The sequence below is a fragment of the Excalfactoria chinensis genome, chromosome 1 (genome assembly GCF_039878825.1).
Source record: "Excalfactoria chinensis isolate bCotChi1 chromosome 1, bCotChi1.hap2, whole genome shotgun sequence".
Taxonomy (NCBI): domain Eukaryota; kingdom Metazoa; phylum Chordata; class Aves; order Galliformes; family Phasianidae; genus Excalfactoria; species Excalfactoria chinensis.
Window position 1 is genome coordinate 59,810,385 of NC_092825.1, and position 21,099 is coordinate 59,831,483.

Here is a 21,099-nt window from a genome sequence, read left to right on the forward strand (position 1 = left end):
GGAGAGATGAGGAGTTAAATAATGAAGTAAAACCATAAGAATGTGTAAAGGGCATCTTTGCTCCAAATTCAGGAGAACATTTATCAGGAAAATACAAAAACATTTCATTTCAGGCAGGAAATGGATGAAAGAAATTATTTGACACAGGAAACGACAACTGGAATCAAGTTTTTGCTATCAGATAACCACTTCAGAGATAGCAAAGACTCCAGTTTTAAGCTGAACAGCCTGTGATACCAGCAGTGTGGGAAAGCCTTCTGCCTGAAGACCGAAGGACTGAACAACCGTGAATGACATTACTAAAACAAGCACTGGCACTCAACATTTACACTTTGTGTCACATTGTATATATATATCTACATAAGGAGACAGATAGAGAAATGTTTTAATATCTGCACTGTGACTAGAAGAAACTGTATTCAAGAAAAGTAATGACTTCAGAACCCAGGAACCGTGGGTAGGTGCTCTGGTACAAATGACATTCAGAAGTCTTCCAGAAAAGAAACTTGGCTATGGACAAATGTAGCTCCTAACATTACAAAGCCACATTTTATCAAAACAAAAAGTACAGTTCACGTTACTCCGATGTCAAAATTATTTATATGAATATATATGAATATATATACATGCACAAATACATATACATTTATATATATATTATATATATGTGAATCTACTAAATAGATAGACTTGAGGTATTTACCTAAGTGTCATTTGTATGTAAAATATACATTGCATAAAAAATAAAAACGAAGCTAGGAGACCTCTGATTTGATTCACAGGCATTCAGTTTCGTGGATCAAAAAGAACATATACATTAATTGTGCACTCATTATTAATAAAATATTTTATAATATTAGAAGTAATACTCTGTTTACCATTGTATATTTCAAATTTACTCACTTGTCCCTATCTTTTACTCACATACGAATATCCCATGATGTTTGACATGAAAAAGCTCAGAGATGTACCATTATAAAGGCTCATAAAGATGAAAGGACACGCCTAAGACACTTAATGTTACCACAGCATTCAAAACATATACTTTTGAAAAATTATTTGGATGACATAAAACAAATGAGAAAAGTGAGAAGTGTCCCAAATAAATAATCTGCTAAGAGCTTTTAGACACGTTCCTTGCTGGTTTCTGTTACCACCCACTATTTCTGTCAACGCGTGCAATCAGTTTGTCATGTGAGTCTATACAGGATGCAGAAACACCACTGTTGAAAACTCCTCTTACTGCAGAATTTTGCTCTGCTGCAATTCCTGTCTTTACTACTATGCAAGTGAATGAATTCTGTAACGTGTCACTGAAAAAAAAAAAAAAAGTCTAAACTTAGAACTATTCATATGCAACATCATTCTTAAATGGCAAATATTTCAAACAGCTTCTTGTCTGCTGATTTTTCTGGAAGTGGACTTTCATATACTCTAGCACAGTGTTTTCTGCTTCCAAAGCACATCAGCAATTTCCCACCTCTCTTCTTATCAGGGGACACAAATCAAGAGATCCCCAATCTCCTTAAGTTTTTAGCCACAATAATTTCAAAGCAGTTTAAAAGTCAGCAATGCAACTGATACAATTAAGTTCTTATGTGCTCACAGGTGAATAGCCAACACAGCCTGACTTAAGGCTTGTAAGGGTGTCCTTCCAAGGGGAAATGTAATGCAAATATAAAGCAACCTGCCATCACTCCCCTACCCTCATGAGGTCATTCCTGACCATTACACAACTCAAAAGAGGAGGGAGGAAAGACTAGTTACCAATAGGGATGTTGCAGTTACTACATGCAGCACTTCAAGCTTTCTGGTTTCTTAACCTATGGAAGAGGTGTTAAATTCAGCAAGGGAAATCATGGAATGGCTTGGGTTGGAAGGATCTTAAAAATCATCCAGTTCCATCCTCCCATGGTGAGGGCAGTTTCCACCCAGCAACTCAGGCCACCCAGGGCCCCATCCAGCCTGATCTTGAATGCCTCCAGGGATGGGATATCCACAGCCTCTCTGTGAAGCCTGTGCCAGGGGTTCACCACCCTCTGAGTGAAATTCTTTTCCCTAAAAGCTGCCTGAGGTGTGAGGGGTCCAATACAGGACTTCATTTTCACTACAAAATTTGTTTTTCCGTTCTCAGAAAAATACTATCATCCACAGTTGGTAAGTGTAACCTTCAGGCATTTCTAAATAACAGCACACTTGACAGTTACAAAACCTGTCAAAAATAGCAAGCCAAGTAGGACTTCAAATCTTTTACACCAAATTTAAGCTCCTTGAAATCCTTGTGTCAAACAATAGTAATACTGTTGCAAATTCCTTTTCTGCTAGCTGAGCATAAAGTTGGGCAGGGAGACACAAAGCATGAATCAAACCTACAGCACAGCTAGATCCTTTAGTGCCTTCTCCTTATCACTCTTAGTTTTCTGGCAAATGCTTTAAATGTTGCTGCCTTAAGAGTTAGCAGGTGGGAGTTCTCTCCTTAGAAAGAGACAAAAATATTTTATAGCTAGCCAAATTACTTTAAATAAGAATAAAATCCACTAGTCATTTTATTTTTGTGAATATAGATTTATAGATATATAACAGTGTACTGATCTATAAACATTTACATACAAAATTTCAGCTCTGTATACATATATGTACATAAAAGTGTCTATAAAATATATACAAAGACATCACGATCAACATTTAAATAACAATCCTAACATAGAAATAGTGACTTACTGCCACCTTACCATAAAGAGCCTTTGCACTTGTTCTTGAATTCTGTTCCCTCTCTGCCTGAGCAAATGTGGGTGAGCCATAGCCACTGGAAGGAAAAATTTCTGGTTAACTTCCGTATGAATGTAATTTCTTCCAAAACACAGGCACAGAACACAACCTTCTCATTGTGTAGGGTTACACATACCTACAATGTTTGCAACAGAGGAGATGCTACTAGATACTGGTTCTACATCATGAATATAATGAAGCGTGCTTCACTTGGGCTGCAAGCCCTCCTGTGCCATTTCTTGTTAACAACATCATGCACAATGGGGGCTGTGACATACATCTAAATACTAATATAAATGTAAGTAACACTGCTTACTATCAAGTAACCATAATGCCAAAGACTTGGTAGCATTTTGCCTCTTGCTTATGCACACAAGTGCTGTTTTTAACATTTTCAAGTGCTTTTCACTAAAGAAATAAAAGGAATCTTCTTACCTACAGCAAATGGAAAGACATCCCAACTTTTCTCTAGCATAACGACAATAATGAGTCAAGGACAAACTTTTGCATCAGATCAGGCCAATTCTCATTAACGGCGTGAATGAGTCTAGTGCCACACTTCTGACACAGGCAACATCTTCCTATCTCAGAAAAGGCAACACTTTCAAGGAAAACAGTGGTTGCTCACTTCTGTTTTCTGGGAAATGACATTTTCTCACAGATGGAAAGGGCAGCGTCATCCTCGAGGCACAAGAATGCCTTCACTCACAGCTAACCTTAAACATCTCAGTCATACGAAGACATCTCTGTGTCATGTCATAATTGTATCATGGCTACAGCAATTTATTTTTCTGTGCCAGATGACATCACCCAGTAATACAGCTTTACTCTTCCACTAGAACAAAAATCAGTCAGATAATATCTATTAGTTTGGTTCCACAGTTTGGAAGCTGCATGCTCTATTGGAGAAGCTGCATTTGTGTCATTCTATTAAGCTCTAATAATCATAGCTCCATTCAAAATGAAAGCATAAGGAAAAAATACAAAACATTTTTCTGTCCATAGATGGAAAATAAAGGGCATAAACTTACTTGATTTGAGGAGAATAACTTCCATAGCCACCAGGAGGGGTATTTGATATATGGCCATTCATTCTTATCGTCACTTACTGAGGGAAATGATCTGCAAAAGAAAAAGCAGCACATGAATTGAAGTCTCTGAAGAGATGAAGGTTTAATACAGATGTAATCCAAACCTAATGAGAAAATTATGGTTGAAATGTGGAACCAATTGCATCAACAAACTCAATTGTTGTTATTTTTATTGCATTGAAGCCTTAAAGACCTATTATGGAACTTCCAACCCCCCCCTGCAGTTGTAATTTGATAACATTCTCTTCAAATAATTTCGTAAATTACGCCATTACAGCAGTCTTTAGGAACAACATTTCAAATAAAAGGCTGACTAAACAGAGAACAACATCTGCTTCAGAAGTGAACAAGATGTTCCAAATGGTAACTTTAATAATCAAGTATGCTTGATTTTCATACAACTTTTGAAATGATTTTTTGATGCTTATTACATCTATAAAGTGTATCAGATGAACTGTTAGAAAGATACATTACCAAAACAAAACACAATTGTTAACATAGAAGGAAACTTGGTTAGCTACTGCGGGACTAAAACAAACTTTTTCCTTTCTTTTTTTTTACATAAGCAGCACGTAATTTCCTGGAAGGCTGGCATGCCAAAAGAAAATTCTCATGTAACAGTAATTCTGCAAAAGTTATAATGAAACAGTTAGAGGAACACTTTCTTGCTTAAGTATCATGCCCACTGAAGTTAAAATTGACTCAGGAAAATGATTTTCATATTACAGGACAAACATACTTTCATATATGTGTGTATGTGTGTATATATATACAACCATAGAATGGCTTGAGTTGGAAGGAACCTCGAGGATCATCAAGTTCCAATTGCCCTGCCATAGGCAGGGTTGCCAACTGCTGTATCAAGAACTAGATCAGATTGACCAGGACCCCATCCAACCTGGCCTTAAACACCTCCAGGGATGGGGCATCCACAACCCCTCTGGGCAGTCTATTCCTGCACCTCAACACTCTCTCCGTATAAAAAAATAGCCTTCATCCTGACATCTAATCTAAATCTCTCTTCCTCTAGTTTTAAACAATTTCCCCTTCTCCTATCCCTATCTACCCATGTAAAAGTTGATTTCCCTCAAGTTAAAAAACTCCCTTTAAATACTGGAAGGCCAATGTGAGCTCTCCCCGCAGCCTTCTCTTATCCAGGCTGAACATGCCCAGTTCCTTCAGCCTGCCTTCATAGGAGAGGTGCTCCAGCCCTTGGACCATCTTCGTAGCCCTCCTCTGGATCCTCTCCAAAAGCTCCACATCTTTCCCAAGTTGGGAGTCCTGGACTTGAATGCAGTACTCCAGCTGAGTCCTCATGAATTCAGAATAGAGGGGTACAATCTCCTCCCTCTCCCTGCTGGCCTTCCTCCTCTTCTGATGGAACTCAGGATACTGCTGCCCCCCTGGTCTGCAAGCACACACTGCTGGCTCATGTCAAATTTTTCATCTACCAGAACCTCTAAGTCCTTCTCAGCAGGGCTACTCTCAAGGAGTTCTTTTCCCAGACTGTATACATCACTGGGATTACCTCAATCCAAGTGCAAAATCTTGCACTTGACTTTGTTAAACCTCATTAGGTTCACATGAGACCACCTTTAGAATTTATCAAGGTCCCTCGGGAGGACATATAGAAAAAGAATTTCAACTCTGCAAAACAAGCTTAAGTATGTGAGATAACGCTTGTATCCAAAAGACACTCCATTTCCAAATGTGAGCACAACCTGCTTTGTTGTACTAAAGCCATTTCACAATCAGCTTATGTTCTGAATCACTGTCAGCTTACTGCCTTACTTTAACAGTTCTCTTCTTGCTTTACAAAGAATCAGTAGCCAATTGACCTATAATGCATACTATATTTTGTATCTACACACTCTTCTGCTTTTCTCTTCCATGTAGAAATACAAATCCAAATCAAATTCTGTTCCCAGCTCAAAGATTTCTGTGATTTCAAGAGACTTAGGAAGCTTCTTTGGTCCTCTGTACTCAGCATAGAATCATTTCTAAATCCTTCTCACCTGACATCCTCTACCTGAGATGCAGTTAAGAAAGGCAGCCAGAACTGGGCCATACTGATGGCATGCCAAATATTGTCATGGGGCAGAGTGGTACTTCCTCTGTAGCGAGCACATTTTAGCTTGAAATCCCTCTGCTCCCCGTCCACCCCTACCTTTAAAATTTTGATTGCTCTTTGCAAAACATTTTTGTTGACAGATACACAGCTTACTTTCATTTCTCCTGCAAGTTGACAAGAATGTATCACATAACGACCATGAAACATGATGGTGTGCTTAGCCTCTCCAAGCCACTCTTCATAGAATGCAATACTTACTAGCAGTTTAGAATAAAACACTATTCACGCTGTGTGCTGTCCATTTCATTAGCAATTAAAACCCTTTGGAAGCAAACTTGTCCCATGATTTGAAAGAATATAAATACTGACTTTTTCAGCAGGACGTTCCAGGTCATTGTGCACTCCTTGTTCCATTTCAGAAAATAAATAGGCCAGAGCTCTTTGGATTGCTGTTGTTTAAGTCATGCTGCCATTAAACTCTAACACTACATACTGGCTATCAATCCTTATCATCTGCAAAAACTTTTCAACTTTAATACACTGTTTAACAATTTACACTTGGATTATGTTCCAAGAGTGATCAAGTGCTAAATTTTACACAAATTGTATCCATTTCTTTTCAGTATCTCCCATTTCACATGATTTCCACATACCCTTTTATTAAGATAACTCTTCAATCTCTAGATCATTTTATAAGCTGTGATTTTTCAAACCACAAATTTCTCAACTAAAAACCCATTTTAAAGTGATATCTGGAAAAAAAAAATAAAAAAAATAAAAAGTACAATTTTTTTTTTTTTTAGATTCTCAGAATGACTTTGTTCCTCTAGCAAATTCTTCTTAGTCTGCAACACACTATGTTTGCTAGTTGTACTCCACTTCAGGATAGCAGTGAAACTAGAAGAAATGTAATAGCAGAACTCAAAGCTTTAGCCTTTGAAATTAACATACCACACTACAAGTTTTAAAGCAACAATGAACTTGACAAGCAGATTTTTCACATTAGAAGAAAATATATCTTGACTAAAGACTTGTCAACAGTTAGGTGTATCACCACTCAGCATTAATGAATAAAAGCTTTAAAATTAAAACAGACCAAAATTTTATTGTTTTATTAAGATAGAAAACAAAAACATAAAAGGAGAACAGAATATGTAGTGCTTTATTTACTATGCACTTGCACAGCTTTCTTTGCTGTGTTTTTCATCCCAAATTCTCTTTCAACTCTTAACAACTGCAAAAGTCAACTAGCACACACTGTTAGGCCTTTGTCATCCAGGAGTCTATTAATAAACTCTACTTCCTCCTTATTCTTCCCTTTCACCTCAGCCCAACAGCTCACAGTAACGCTGTGCCACGAACTGTAAGATAAACAGCCTTTGTAATTAACTGTTCAAATCCTCTTTAAGTAGACCTGAAGTATCAACACTTCAGTTGTTAGTATATTCATGTATGATGATGCCTTTCTCACACTTTTGAACAAACTAAGGCCCGCTCTGAACTGTTAATATTTTAAAACAAGAAAACTAAAGAAGAGAGTAAGAAGAAAGGAGTAACCACAAAACTGATAAAAATAACAAGATATAGTGAGATACATGTTACAACATTTATATGAAAGTATATTATAATGAGATAAAAATCAACGTCATAAGCAAACAGGAAATTCCTTAGTATGAAACAAAAACAAAAGAATACTAAATACTTTTCTGCCAAGTTCTGAGACAGAGCAAAAAGAATCCATCCAGAACTGTACTGCCACCATAAGCTTTATTTCTGGCAGGACTCCTGGATATTGTTAATAAGCAGCAACATAAATGACAAAGGTCCAGCTTTTGTAACTGAAAAATCATTTTGGAGAATGATGTACGTCAGTCTTCAGTTGACAGTTACAGGTGGTCTGTCACCAAATACAGGCGGTATTGCACTGCTATATGATATAACTTCATAAATATTCATAAGAAATATGCACAAATAATAAAGCACTCCTTACCTTCACCTTACAGAGCAGCATCCTAATGAAAGCAACTGAATTTGTGCCCAAGAGGAAGCTGACACTCAGGCCATTCACATATTCTGCCATTAAATTTCCTAGGAGGAGTTGGAAGGTAACAAAATTGCTCCATTTATTTTCAAAGCTCCTTTTCTAGAAGGGTGGAACTATTTAATTACAAAAACTGAGATATAGGAGACACTGGTGCCCTTTTCCACTCATCCTCAATCAATCAGTTCTACCTCGCAATGGATCGCAGCATCACATGGGGAAGAAAAAGAAACAGTTCCACAGCGTGGGGTTTTTAGAAATGATGCAGAGCAGGGAGGTTTAAGGAGAAGAAGATGCATGGGAAGGAAAAGGAAAGATGAGAATGGCTGAAATAGCAATTATCTGCTAAGTAAGAAAACGCTGTTAGTAACAAGTTGTTGTTATCACATGCCCTCAAAAACATGGGATTCTTCCTCAGCTAGATAGCAAGCACAAACTGTAACTCCAGCCTGAACAAAAACAAGTGGACTATTACAAGGTAACCCCTAGCTGCAGCAGATCTCACATTGTATCAATGTCAGAAAAGGACTCTGTCTCTCTACACTTTCCCCCCTAAAGAATTATGGAACAACAAAAACAACCTCAGTGAAAAACAGATGAGTCCATATGACCCTGTAACTCACTGCTGCTTGAATAAAAATGCCTACCATTGCTATTCCACAGCGTTCAGTGCAGCTGTTCTAGAAAACTCACTTGTTTTCTAATTTCTTACACTTCACCTGTTTCTTCTTGAACTCCCCCACTTCACCTATTAGCATTTTCCATACTACCCTCCATGATAAATTTTGAACCACCTGTATTTTTAACTCACTTGCTTCTCCTCACAAAGGTCATTTCTTTGGCTATTTCCTATGTTTTTATATTCCTGTGTCTTCTCTTGCAACTACTTTCTTTTTCTCTATCGTGTTCTCCAGCCACAGACAGTACAAGTCACAGACATACTCGAATGAAATGTTGGCACTGCTCTCTGCCTCAGGACTTGTTTCAGATAACAACCAAGAGCAAACATGCCTTCTGCACTCTGTTCAGCATCCTGCGCCAAGATAAACATCAAGATGTACACGCATATACATAGGCCTCACTTCAGAAATGATCAGAGTTTCCCATCCTCTGCATGCTGCTGACAGAATTTCTCAGAGACAAACCACACCTCTTTGGGCTGGCAGCAACTTCACAGTATCCCATTTTCCATTTTCTATTAAGAGGATTTGAGTATCCAAAGCACATTCAAAAAGACAACGGCAAAAAGCACATGAAGACTTCAAAGTTAGACCTGAAAGTGATGCAATTTCAAGCCAAAAGACTTGGTCTTCTTTCACCACTAGTCTGCCTTTTAAGGCATCCCTTATTAATGACAGGTGCAGAGGGTAGAAGCTGAATATTGTTGGGAAGAGAATAGGTACTCTGATATGTTTGAGTGTCAGAACTAGAAGAAAATATGCTAAGCTCAATAACCACAGTACAATCATTTTGCAAATACTGCTACTTTTAGGTCCTGTCTTTGGCTCTTTCATAACAGGGAACAGCAGACTGGGAGCATTTCAGTGAAGATGTCATAATTATGACTCTGGCCGGGAAGGAGACAACACTGTGTGACAGGACATAGCACTATCAAGGAGAGATTTACAAATGCATTCATGCCCTAATAACATGGCAGCAGAAGAGTTCAATCAACACTGCTTTTTCACTGCATTTGCTTCTATATACACTTCCTTCGATTTAGCATTTTCCCTCCATCGTACAGTAGGACTATGCTAAATTTATCATGATTAGTTTTGTCAGCAGGATAGGTAAGATACATTTATTAAGAAAATTCAGAGACAAAATCATCAGTCAGTGTAGGTATGTTAATGCAAGAGTAGTCTTCAGAAGAAGCACTGTTAGGTAGAAGTTTTCTGCTGGGAAAACTAACAAGATTAAAAGTGCCCCTTCAATTTTCCTTTTGCTGTTAGGACATTTTACAATGATTTACTGTTAAGGAAACACTCTAACAATACAACTAAGATAGGGATCTTTTATTTGGAGGAAGGGGAGAAATATGGACCTTAAGAGGAAGAACTGAATGAATAACCTTCAGAGAGATCCTGCTCACAGATCTGGCTTTTTGTATTGACACACTAATAGAGAACCTGGTTGTAAACAGGTTCTTATTCAGGCATGGTAACCAATTTCCATTCACTTCACTCAGGCCTGGGCTATGATTTATGATTAATCATACTGAAAGAAAATAGAACAGATACTTTACAGCTTTACAGATACAAAAGCTGCAAAGGCTTAAAATCCCTGTTGTACAAAGGAGAGTTAATAAATATGCCAGCATTAAAGACACCACTCACTGCTATTTATAATTAGAGAATTAACCAGCTCATCTAGTGCATGATGAGTATTAATTACCAAAATCAGGACAATTACGCAGGTCTTACAGAAAATGTCAGACTACTTGAAGAGCAGCATCTTGTACAAAACAAAAAACAATCAAAACCCACTACACGCAAAACCAAAATATGTTAAAAACAAAAACAACAACAATGCTACAACCACCATGGATACAGAAGAAGAATGTAAAAAAGGAAGTTGTCTGTGGTTCACGAAGTACTTTGCAGAAGGAGGCAGAAAAATGTAACTGTAACGTACCTCTTAATAAATAAATAAATAAGCCCAGCTCATGCTAAGTCTAGCTCAAGTATTTAGAGAGGGCCAAAGACAAAACACTACAAGTGAAAGAGGTCACCAGTTTCATGTGCCACAGTGCTCTGGAGTTTTATGTGGCACCACATCCAGCACATCCAGAAGTCAGCATGCACCTGTGTGACTGGGATGGAGACTGGGAATAAATTTGCCATGCTCAGCACCATCACTAACTTCTCTGCCCCAGCAATCAAGTAAAAGCTATAAAACAGTCTCACAAGAGAAACCTAACAACCATAGATTCATAGAATCACCAAGGTTGGAAAAGTCCAAAAAGATCATCCAGTCCAACCGTTCACCTATTACCAATAGCTCCCACTAAACAATGTCCCTCAACACAACATCCAATCGTTCCTTGAAAGATAACCATGATTCCACTGGAGTTTAATATCCTCTGAAACGAAGAACAGTGGGTCACTTGTACTTCCTGATGAAGGCTGGTGATTTCATCTCAGACCTGAGGAAGGGTTTAGATATCTGGAAAGCATCTGCTACCCCCATGTAGAGCAATGAGCTAGCAGAAGATACTGTCTTTACTCACAAATTCTATTCCAAATATAGCATCATTGCTGATCTAAATATCTCCACTTACAGAGAGATAAAGAGTAATTTCTCTGGCTTTATTTTATGCTACTCTTTAGAACCTTGTTTTGGAAATACTGACTGATGAATAGAACTGAACTTTCACAGACACTATAGTTTTATACTTCATCACACAGACATTTTTCATTATCTCCCCCTTCTCCTTGTGACAGAAGACTACAAACTAGATCACCATCCGCTTTCAAAAGAGGGCACTCCAGACATTTGAAAACAGTGTACCATCAGCAAACCATCAACTGACTTGCAGAAGGAGAGCTTATAAATGATATTAACATTGTTGTCTGAATATTTTCTTGCATTCTATGTACTTGTGCAAATGTTAAGAAATAAGAATTTTAAAAAATCTAAAAATAAGACATACTGTAAAAATAGCAAAAATGGCTTTAGGTCTTGTCTGCTGTTGTTTCAGATAAAATATTCATCTTAATCTGGCTAGGAAATGAATGAACTCCCAACATAGTTAGATTACTACTTACTGCTCCAAGTTAACCAGATGAACCTGGGTTAACCACATAGCACATCTTACTTGCAAGTTTAACAGATTTTCTTTTAAAACAAAACAAAACAAATATATATATATATATATATAAATTAAACAAAATAACCAAAAAAAAAAAAAACAAAGAAAACAACAACAAAAATAATGCTGATTGACTCCTTCGTCTTCCCAGTTAAGAAAGACCTTTTGTTTCACCTAGATCAAGTAATGTGCAATCAAGTCAACAAATAAACCTTCACAAAGCTGATATGCAAGAGCTCATGGCTTTAGATGAGATAATTCAGAATAACCACCATCACAACATTTGGGGTTCAAACAAGAAACGTTAAAACTCAGTTAGGAGTCACAGAAGTAATTTAAAATATTCCTCAAGTATTTTATGCTGCTCATAGACGTTTCTATCTCAACTCAACTATCTCAACCATGCAGTCACTGGACTGAGCATTATCTCCTGTGTTTCCCACTAAGAATGAAAAATATGAGAAGTGGACTAGACACACAGTGTCCATAATGCAAGGTACCAACAAAAATGAAGTGATGGGGACTTCGAGAATAAGACGGAAAAGAGAAAAGACCAGAGGAAAGCAAAATGAATTTTTAAAGAGAAATGGAGAAGTTGTTTCACTAGAAGCTATTTTAAGACCTAACAGTAACCTCACGGACTTTTATAAAACCTACTCAATGTTCCTATCTGGAAAAAACAAAGAACCCATTCTGCTGTCACACTGGAGAGACAAGTGAAATGACTGGGATGTTCAATTTAATACAATACAATAAAACAAGACTTTGCTGTTACTGGAAAACATGCACAGCAAAATATGTTATTCAAGGAAATATCATTTTTTCTTTTTCTCTCCTTCTAATTCAAATACCCTCTAGACACCATCTAGGGTAATACAGCATCATATCCCACTCTCCAGCAGTGAGGAGTAGTGTGGAGAAATGAGAAGAGTCGTGCAGTTTGTTCAGATGTGAAACCAAGCAGCCAGCCCCTCTATATCGCACAGCATTCCTCTGAGGCTTTCCATTCTGAACCAGGAATCTGCAAAGACAAACTTCAAGGACAGCTTCTCCTCACAGAGGGTTAGAAACAGGCATATGACTATGTGCAGTAAGATGTTTGACCTTGAGGCAGCCTATGCAGCTCTCAGCACTTTCAGACACGCAGTACCTCAACTGCACCCAAACATCAGCTGGAGGGGCTTATTTGGATCAATAAAAAATCTTGAACCTCCACTTTTGATTGCATTAACCTGCATGTAATCCAAAGAGACCATGCTGTAATTCAGCGAGTAAACAAAAGGCACTATCTTAAGAATCTAAGCATAACCAATTGGTCTGCACTGGGGAAACAATTAGGTAGAAGAAAGTCATCAAGTGCACAAGAACATACTGAACTGAGGTCACAGCTGCATGAAGTCTTAGTCCACCACTGAACTGACAGCATACACTCATAACTCAGCCCTGTTACCATGAAACCAAGTAAGACCGAACAAAAACAGATTCTACAACTTGTAGGAAGAAAAGCAATTTAAACTTGGCACTTCATGCCTCTGATTCTCCTAATTTCAGTTATTTATTTCTCACTACACAGATATAACTTTATCCTCCAGTGATCTGGGCAAAGCTCTTGCCCCACATGCATTTCAGAAATGAAAACATATTCATCTGAGTTCTTTTATCAATTACCTGATCGAGGACAGGGAAAAAAAAAAAAAAAAAAAAAAAAAAAAAAAAAAAAAAGTTATTTTTTTTCAAATCAAATAACAGATTATTTGGAAATTCAAATGTACAAAAGCCTGTGATTTTAATGCCTAGAGCTACAGGCTTGATTTTTGGAAGTCAAGGTAAGGAGTTTTTTGTTGGTTTCCTAAGTTTCAATGCCCTTACCATTAATCACTCACTAGAGTTCCAGTAAACATTCAGCGACTAAAGATGACCACACTAGAAACCATGTCAGAAGTCCAATTATAATCAGCAGAAAATGGATTTGGCTCCAATTTCCAATAATTGTGGTGCTTGAATTTTCATATGCCACAATAAGACCTGTCCAGAAATTTGTCGTTGCTGGTTGCCCTGTCAAATTTAACACAGCATCACAAGAAAGCAATCCCAAAAGACTGCAACCAGTTATTTTATTCCAATTTGCTGATTCACTGAATTGAAAACATTTTTCTGAGGTATTTCCAATGTCAGAATGTTTTTACTGATGTCAGCTAGGTTCCCAATGGAAACCTCAGTCTGGGACTGGGGCCTAATAACACCCTGCTCCCAGGAAACCTCAGGGGAGCTCTATTTTTCAGAAAGTTTCCAATGGTCTTGAAGAAAGCCAACATTAAAAAATCTTCCAGAAGATAAAATTATTGTTCTCCACTTAGATCTTATATTAGAAACAAGCATGCGTACAATACGAATTTGTGGTAAGGTGGAGAACAGAAAGGGAAGGAGCTACAAAAGGTATATGTGTTAATGCTTTTTGATCTTTTCCTGCCTAGAGAGGTAAAGGGATAGGTTGGGGAAATCAAGAGTGCACCACGGATTTCCATGCACTTCTAGAGCTGTTCTAGAATTGACTCCAATGATGTTAACTTGACCTCTTTTTCCATTTATATGGTTACCAAAAGAGCCAAGAAAGAATTAAATAATCTGACTTTCAAGATGAGTTGCTATTTTATGGGTCTCTGTAAGATTAACAGTCATTAGAGACACTATAGGTTGGCTGGATTTTTCCCACCTCACTCCCAGAAAAGCACATTTTGACTTGGTACTTCTAATACATGTTACCAAATGGAACTGTCAGACTTCACGAACTGCTTGACTTCCATAGCAATGACACCACTGCAAAGCATTACACTTTCAATGGAAATTGCAAAGTTTACTCATTAATATAGTCCTTAAAACAATGAATGCTACCTTGAGCACTATTTCCCATAAGATCCTTTTTCTCCTGGTTATACTCATGGGCAAATAAGCTTTTGTATATGTGTAGATGTGTCTATGTATATATAATCATAGAATCATGGAATCACAGAATGGCTTGGGTTGGAAGGGTGCTCAAGGATCATCAAGATCCAACCCTTAGGCCACAGGCAGAGTTGCCCCCACAGATCAAGTACTAGTCCAGATTGCTCAGGGCCCCATGCAACCTGGCCTTAAACACCTCCAGGGATGGGGCATCTGCAGTGTCTCCGGGCAGTCTGTTCCAGCACCTCACCACTCTCTCAGCAAAAACTTCCCCATCAACATCTAATCTAAATCTTCCTTTCTTTAGTTTTAAACCATTCCCTCCTGTCCTATCCATGTCCTTATAAGTTGAGCTCTTTCTCACATACTGTAGGAATCTTGTTCATTAAAAAACTTCAGCAGCTCTTCACCAATGATTTAATTTTGTTTATAGAGCTACACTGCTGCTGTTATATATTTTATATTTCTTGAGAATGAGAGGGATAATTTTTCCTTTTCCAGAAGGCACATTAGATAAACTTTAAACTTGTACCCATTTTCAAAGGAAAAATATTTGTCCTACACAAAGACTCCATTCAGAGTCCCTGTTTTTACTACAGTAAGAAAAATAGCTGTGTCCTGGATAATTTGTTCATGTATGCCAATAAAAGCACATTGGATTAGAGCCAGCACTTCTGGCAAGCACCCAAAGACTTCTGAAAACCTATGAAAAGCTGAACTCTTGTTTTCTCTACTTTTTATCCTTTTTTTCTGTACACTATTCCCAGTACTTATTACTTATTTACATCAAATACATCTTTATACTACTGTGAGACTAAATTAAAGGAGGAAAATAAGTCTGAAGAATAAAAGAAATGCTTTTAAAGAAGATCTCACATGAAAAAAAGCTTTCAGATAGGTTTATACGTTTCAAGTCTTAAGTATATGTTCTCTTGAACTCCACTCTATGTAAAAACGATAGAAGATACTAAAGTACACATATTCATATCTTAGAGGTAGGAGTAGTAAACAAACATACTGAAAAATATGCTTAGGAACCTACACTTCTATGTAGGACTCAGATCCAGATGTTCGCTGTCCAACCTCGGTTAGAATCTGTGCAGAACCAGAGTGCACAGGAACCTGATGAAAGTTCTTGGAAACCACTCAGATCACTGAGAAATATTTCATGCCCAAGTACTTTTCCCAAATCCAATGTTTTTCTAAACAGTTTCACAGAATCAGAAAACAGGGCTGAAAAGGAAAGAAGTCATCTCCCATCTTAAGGGCAAGAACAACTGTGCCAAGGCATTTTCCAAAAGATGCTTGCCCAACCTCTCCCTTGGGAACACCAGCAAGAGAGGCTAAAGCCAAGCCTGGAGATCTCACAGGTTCACTACCCTTACTCTTGAAAATGTTCTCAGTAAATACCCTAAATCCTTGCTGCAGTTTGTATGCACTTGATACTGCTTCTATCCACTGCATGTCCAAGAAATACATTAGCTTATTAATTGTAAAAAATAAAAGGTAATAACAACATGCACCCAATCAATGCTAGAATGGGCTTACAAAAGAAAATATATATATATACATTATATATACATCTCCTCCTCCTCAGTCTTGCTTGGTAAAGAAAAGTTGGGTCACTGTAACCTCCTCTTTTATAACATATCATGCATATCAGCACTGCAACAGGCCTACAAAGATGATGTCTCATGCACACCATCTCACTTGTTTTTCCAACTAAGCCATCCAAAGTAAGCAGACGTCAGCTTCTATTTTCCCAAAGGAGCTCACAAGGCAAGTTTTTAGGGGGAGGAAAAAGTATTACTGTTACTTCATCTATATATTATCTTTCATTATCTCAGTGTTTTTCTAAACCATATCCCCTCGCTTCTTCAACTTTGCATAACCTCTTCTCTTTCCTCATATTGTTTAATTCAGCCTTATGCCTTTCTCCTCCTTTTCCTTTTGTACAGCAGTATTTCAAGAAAGAAAAAAGAAAAAAGAAAAAAGAAAAAAGAAAAAAGAAAAAAGAAAAAAGAAAAAAGAAAAAAGAAAAAAGAAAAAAGAAAAAAGAAAAAAGAAAAAAGAAAAAAGAAAAAAGAAAAAAAAAAGGGAAAAAAAAGACAACAACTACAGCCCTTGCAGTTCTCTCATGATCTCCAAGGCCTTTGAGCAAGTTATTCAGCTTGCCATCAGCATCGTGACTATCCTCATCTGTCAGACTGGGCTGGATGACCACAGAGACAATTAACCCTGACAGCTATAAACACCATGTTTCCCAGCAGAGGTTGCAAAAGCATTAGAGAGGTGTTTTTTTTTTTTTTTCCAAATAGATTTTGTAGTTTATATTTTCCAACTATTGCTTTAAACATTTTAAACATGTTCTTCATGAACCAAGCAGGTATCTTTTAAGAGACTCCCTACTTCAAACTGGTATTCCACAAAAGGCCTGGGGAAAAGGGACCCATTCTCCTGTTTCTCACCCACTACTTCGCACTCTGAAGAACAGACCTAAATGATTTTATAAATTTTTTTGCTCTCTCCAAATTTGCCCTTACTGCAGCACATTCATACTTCATACTCACATTCCTTCACTGATGTATTCAACACATTTTATTGCAAAGAGAGGCCACAAGATTATAGAAAGCCTCCATGATGTGCTGCTGTCCACATGCAGTAAGTTCAATACCCATAGCCAAAGGCATCGGCACAATTAATTTCTAGCCAAGCTAACTACCTTTGTGCCCTTTATGGAAGGGAAAACAGCATGGCTGGAGTCCAACACACTGAAGGTGACATTTCAGCAAAGTACACATCCAAAAAAATATGCTCTCTTTGCTATTATTCAGATTTGTGACTCAGTTCTTCCAAGCAGAATTGAATTGCAGGCAGTATCAGCCTCTTGGGTGATGTTAATGGGAGATATATGCACCCATTTTTTCTAAAAGAAGAGTAAGAAATAAAACCAGGGCCAGCTAGGGGCTCTCATAAACCTACGGACATCGAAGATTACAGGGATTACAACCTGTTTCCTGCTAGCAGACTGCTCACTTGGGCACGGGTCCTGGCTGCTATCCAATTCTGCTACTGGAACAGAACCACTTGAAAATCTTGGGCCCAAAGGAAAAAAGGAAGCAGATGAGGGACAAGTGAGTCCTGTGAGGGCACAACCACCCTGCTCTTCTGCTCCTGAAGTACAGAACAAAGCAACTCAGTTTAGAGGAATTCCCAAAATATCTGCATGCTTCTGCAAGGAACTTAACAGACAATCAGAGACTGTGGGGAGGGAGAGTGTCCATTATCATGTAATAGAAATCCCACCAGGCATCCTAACATCTCCTGCTGCCCAGGTGAGTATCAGAAGTTCCAGTGCAGATCACAGTTGGGCTTTGGCTTCGCTCCTCAGACTGCACAGAACCTTCCCCTCCTTGGAGCCAACTGTTTCACAGCAGCAGAAGCATCAGCTTGACATTCACCCCAGTCTTCCTAAAGCCAACGCAATCTGCAAGTTCAGGCAACACCTAACACTCACTTTATTTATAATCTCTAGCAGAAGTAACAATGTGGCTGCAGCATTTGTGACCAGAGGGCTGTGGCTCACCACCAGGTCAGGATGAAGTGCTCCAGGAGCACACAATGCAGCAGCAGCAATGGCTATCCTTCGAAACTGATGATACTAGTTGCACCACCACTTCTCAGCAATGAAGTCAAAAGCACCAAATTGAAGCAGATTGCACTTTTGAGTGGTTAACCAGCAAGTCTTTAAACTGCGCTCAACATATGATAGGAAGGATACTCGAATGTGGCTTTTTTTTTTGAGAGGAGATGAGACGCTTTTGGACTTGCTCCTGAAATGGAAGAGTGGGCAATGTGATGTCGTGTACTTTGCACTTCCTTAGGACTAGGTTGTTCTTACCAGTGCTCTTCTCCGTGTCACGCTTTAGTGCACCCTGAAGGAGGATAATACACACGATGCACAAAGCAATATACAAGCTAATGTCAAACTGATTGCAAATGCTTTTCCAGAGATGGTTTCCAAAATCATCCAAGCTGAGGCAAGGAACGGAAGAAATCCCTCACTCATGAGTCAGGCTGTTGGCCCAAGCACAAGGTGTCTTATTAGTCAGAAACATCTTTTGGACACCCCCGGCTCAAGAGCAGAGGACTACAGGGAGGGGAGGAAGCAACCACAGCTCCAGATTTGAGCACTTTGATTTCTCCATGAAAGAGATTGCAAAGAACTTGAAGAATTTGGTAAGTATTTCAAACCACAGGGAAACTGTAAGCAGCAGAATGAGTTCTTGAGTATTTCTGGATTATCTAGAGGGAAATGCATCTCTAAACTGTAATATATTTTGCCAACTGTCCACATTTCACAAAATTAAATTCAGCTATGCACCTCTCTTCCAAGCCTACATAGAAGGGCAGGCAAAAAAACCTCACTCCCACCATTCTTAAAATTTATTATTATTACAGCTTTTTTTTTTTTTTTTTTTTTTTTTTTTTTTTTTAAGATCCCTGGCTTATTGCATGCAGAAAACAAACGCTTTAAAGGTGATTGCTAATACAGGAAATACTTGAAGCTACAGCTCAATACTTATAATCAAATCTTTAAAAAAGCAGGAAAAGGAAGTCCATAAGGTTACCAAAATTCTTGAAAACCCTGTTAGAGAACAGGAAGGAAACTTCAGAACTATTTAGAAGTGGGATGCAACATATTACTGAGGGGGATACAGCCTGGAAGCTGAAAACATTTTTCAATCAACTACATGATATGCAAACTCTTAGCATGAATTAGAAGGGAAAGAAATTTTTAAAAGGAGAGCACCAAGAGTTGACACCGGTTTTTCTCCAAATGAAATCTATCATTTCTCTTTGTCACACCAGCCCTTTCCAGAGAGCGGAAGCAGGGTGAAGGAACCATAGATCAATCAATTGCCCAGATTCCTTCAGTGTTCTTCTTTTTATTACTGATTTTGAAAAATATTAACATTTGAGGAGAATCAGGGGATTTGCGTACAGCAGGATGATTCTCAGAAGAAAAACATGGTGTGAGTAATATTTGTGCACATGCTGGTGCAGTCATCTGGACATTTTTGTCATCTTTAACACTCAGTTCCAAATGCCTCAGTAAATAATTTATTTCAACACAATATGCTTGCTTCCAGGATTAAATCTCACACCAGATAATTTGAGCACTACTGTACATGGATCATTCTGCTTAGAACTCCCCAAATCGCCCAATTCAAAAACCTAAACCAGAAGAGGCTGGCACTCTTCGAATACTCCAACTCACAATGAAGTTTAAGAAAGGAAATATACCCTTTCCAGAGATTTGCTATTTATCTCCCTCTTCCTTATCTGCTCTTAAAAATACGCACCCTGGTTCCTCCTCAACACCTTTTCTTTAGACGGAAAGGAAAAATACCTCAATTGCCAATGTCAGATTGTTTGGGAATGGAACTTCATCGTTTTGATAAATTTTAAGAATTAAAAATAAAAAGGGAGACAGTGAACTTCAGAGCCTGTTCAATTTTAAGTTGCTAGGCCAAGCTGGAACAGCAGTTCATCTATTCTGCAGCTATGTCAGTGTTTCTTTAAAGATATTTTATCTGTGTCTGGTGGTTACTGTGTTATATACATTTAAAAAACAAAAAATAGAGGTAGCATTTAATTTTTATTTGTTTTGACTACCACATATAAACAGTCCCTGGGAAGTGAATTAGTTAGATGTTAACTGTTATGAGTTTGCAACTAGAAACTGCCCAGGTTCAGTGAGGGTTCCACAGAGGTAGAGTTTAATTATTTACAGTTTATTTCATGACAGACTAGATTCCAAGGTTATGTGTCACCAAGAATGAATATAAGTCACTGGTTTCTATTTTTGTAGTGCAGGCATTAGCACTGAGCAAGAGCAGCAAGGTGAGCAGGAGGAATATCCACCCTCAAATAGCAGAAAGAGATGGACTTTATGAGCTAGAAAAATACTAGAGGACAAATATACCTGTTTATAATCACAGAATGGCCTGGGTTGGAAGGTACATCAGTGACCATCAAGTTCCAGTCCTCCTGCCACGGGCAGGGTTGCCAGCCAGTCTTAAAAGTAGGTACCTTCCAAATGAGAAGGACTGATACATTGTCACTCCTTTTCTGAGTCATATTGGGAATGCACTGGCAGCTTCTTGAGCCCATTCCATCAGCAGAAGCTGATACTAGAGCTCGGCAGGGGTGGCAACAGCCACCCCATTAGCCCCTGTTCTCACAGCAGATGCCACACATCGGACTCTGAGTGACAGTGGTAGAGAACTCATATGGCTAAGCCCAGCCATGGGGTTTTCCACTACAGGATCCTCTCCCAAAGCACCAGTGCTGTAAGCACACGCCCCGT

The 21,099-nt window shown here is 38.3% G+C and overlaps 1 protein-coding gene across 4 annotated transcripts in view; it reads right to left on the reverse strand.

Moving 5' to 3' along the window:
* The window catches only part of EPS8 (EGFR pathway substrate 8, signaling adaptor), a 130,747-nt gene that overhangs the window by 49,458 nt on the left and 60,190 nt on the right, over nt 1-21,099 (reverse strand). For all 4 annotated transcript variants that reach the window (XM_072356590.1, XM_072356604.1, XM_072356597.1 and 1 more), the window contains 2 exons: nt 3,801-3,891; nt 2,733-2,806 (listed from right to left, as the gene is read on the reverse strand). In XM_072356590.1, the coding sequence (XP_072212691.1) occupies nt 2,733-2,806; nt 3,801-3,862 (136 nt within the window). In that variant the 5' untranslated portion in view covers nt 3,863-3,891. The remainder of the gene's footprint in view (nt 1-2,732; nt 2,807-3,800; nt 3,892-21,099) is intronic.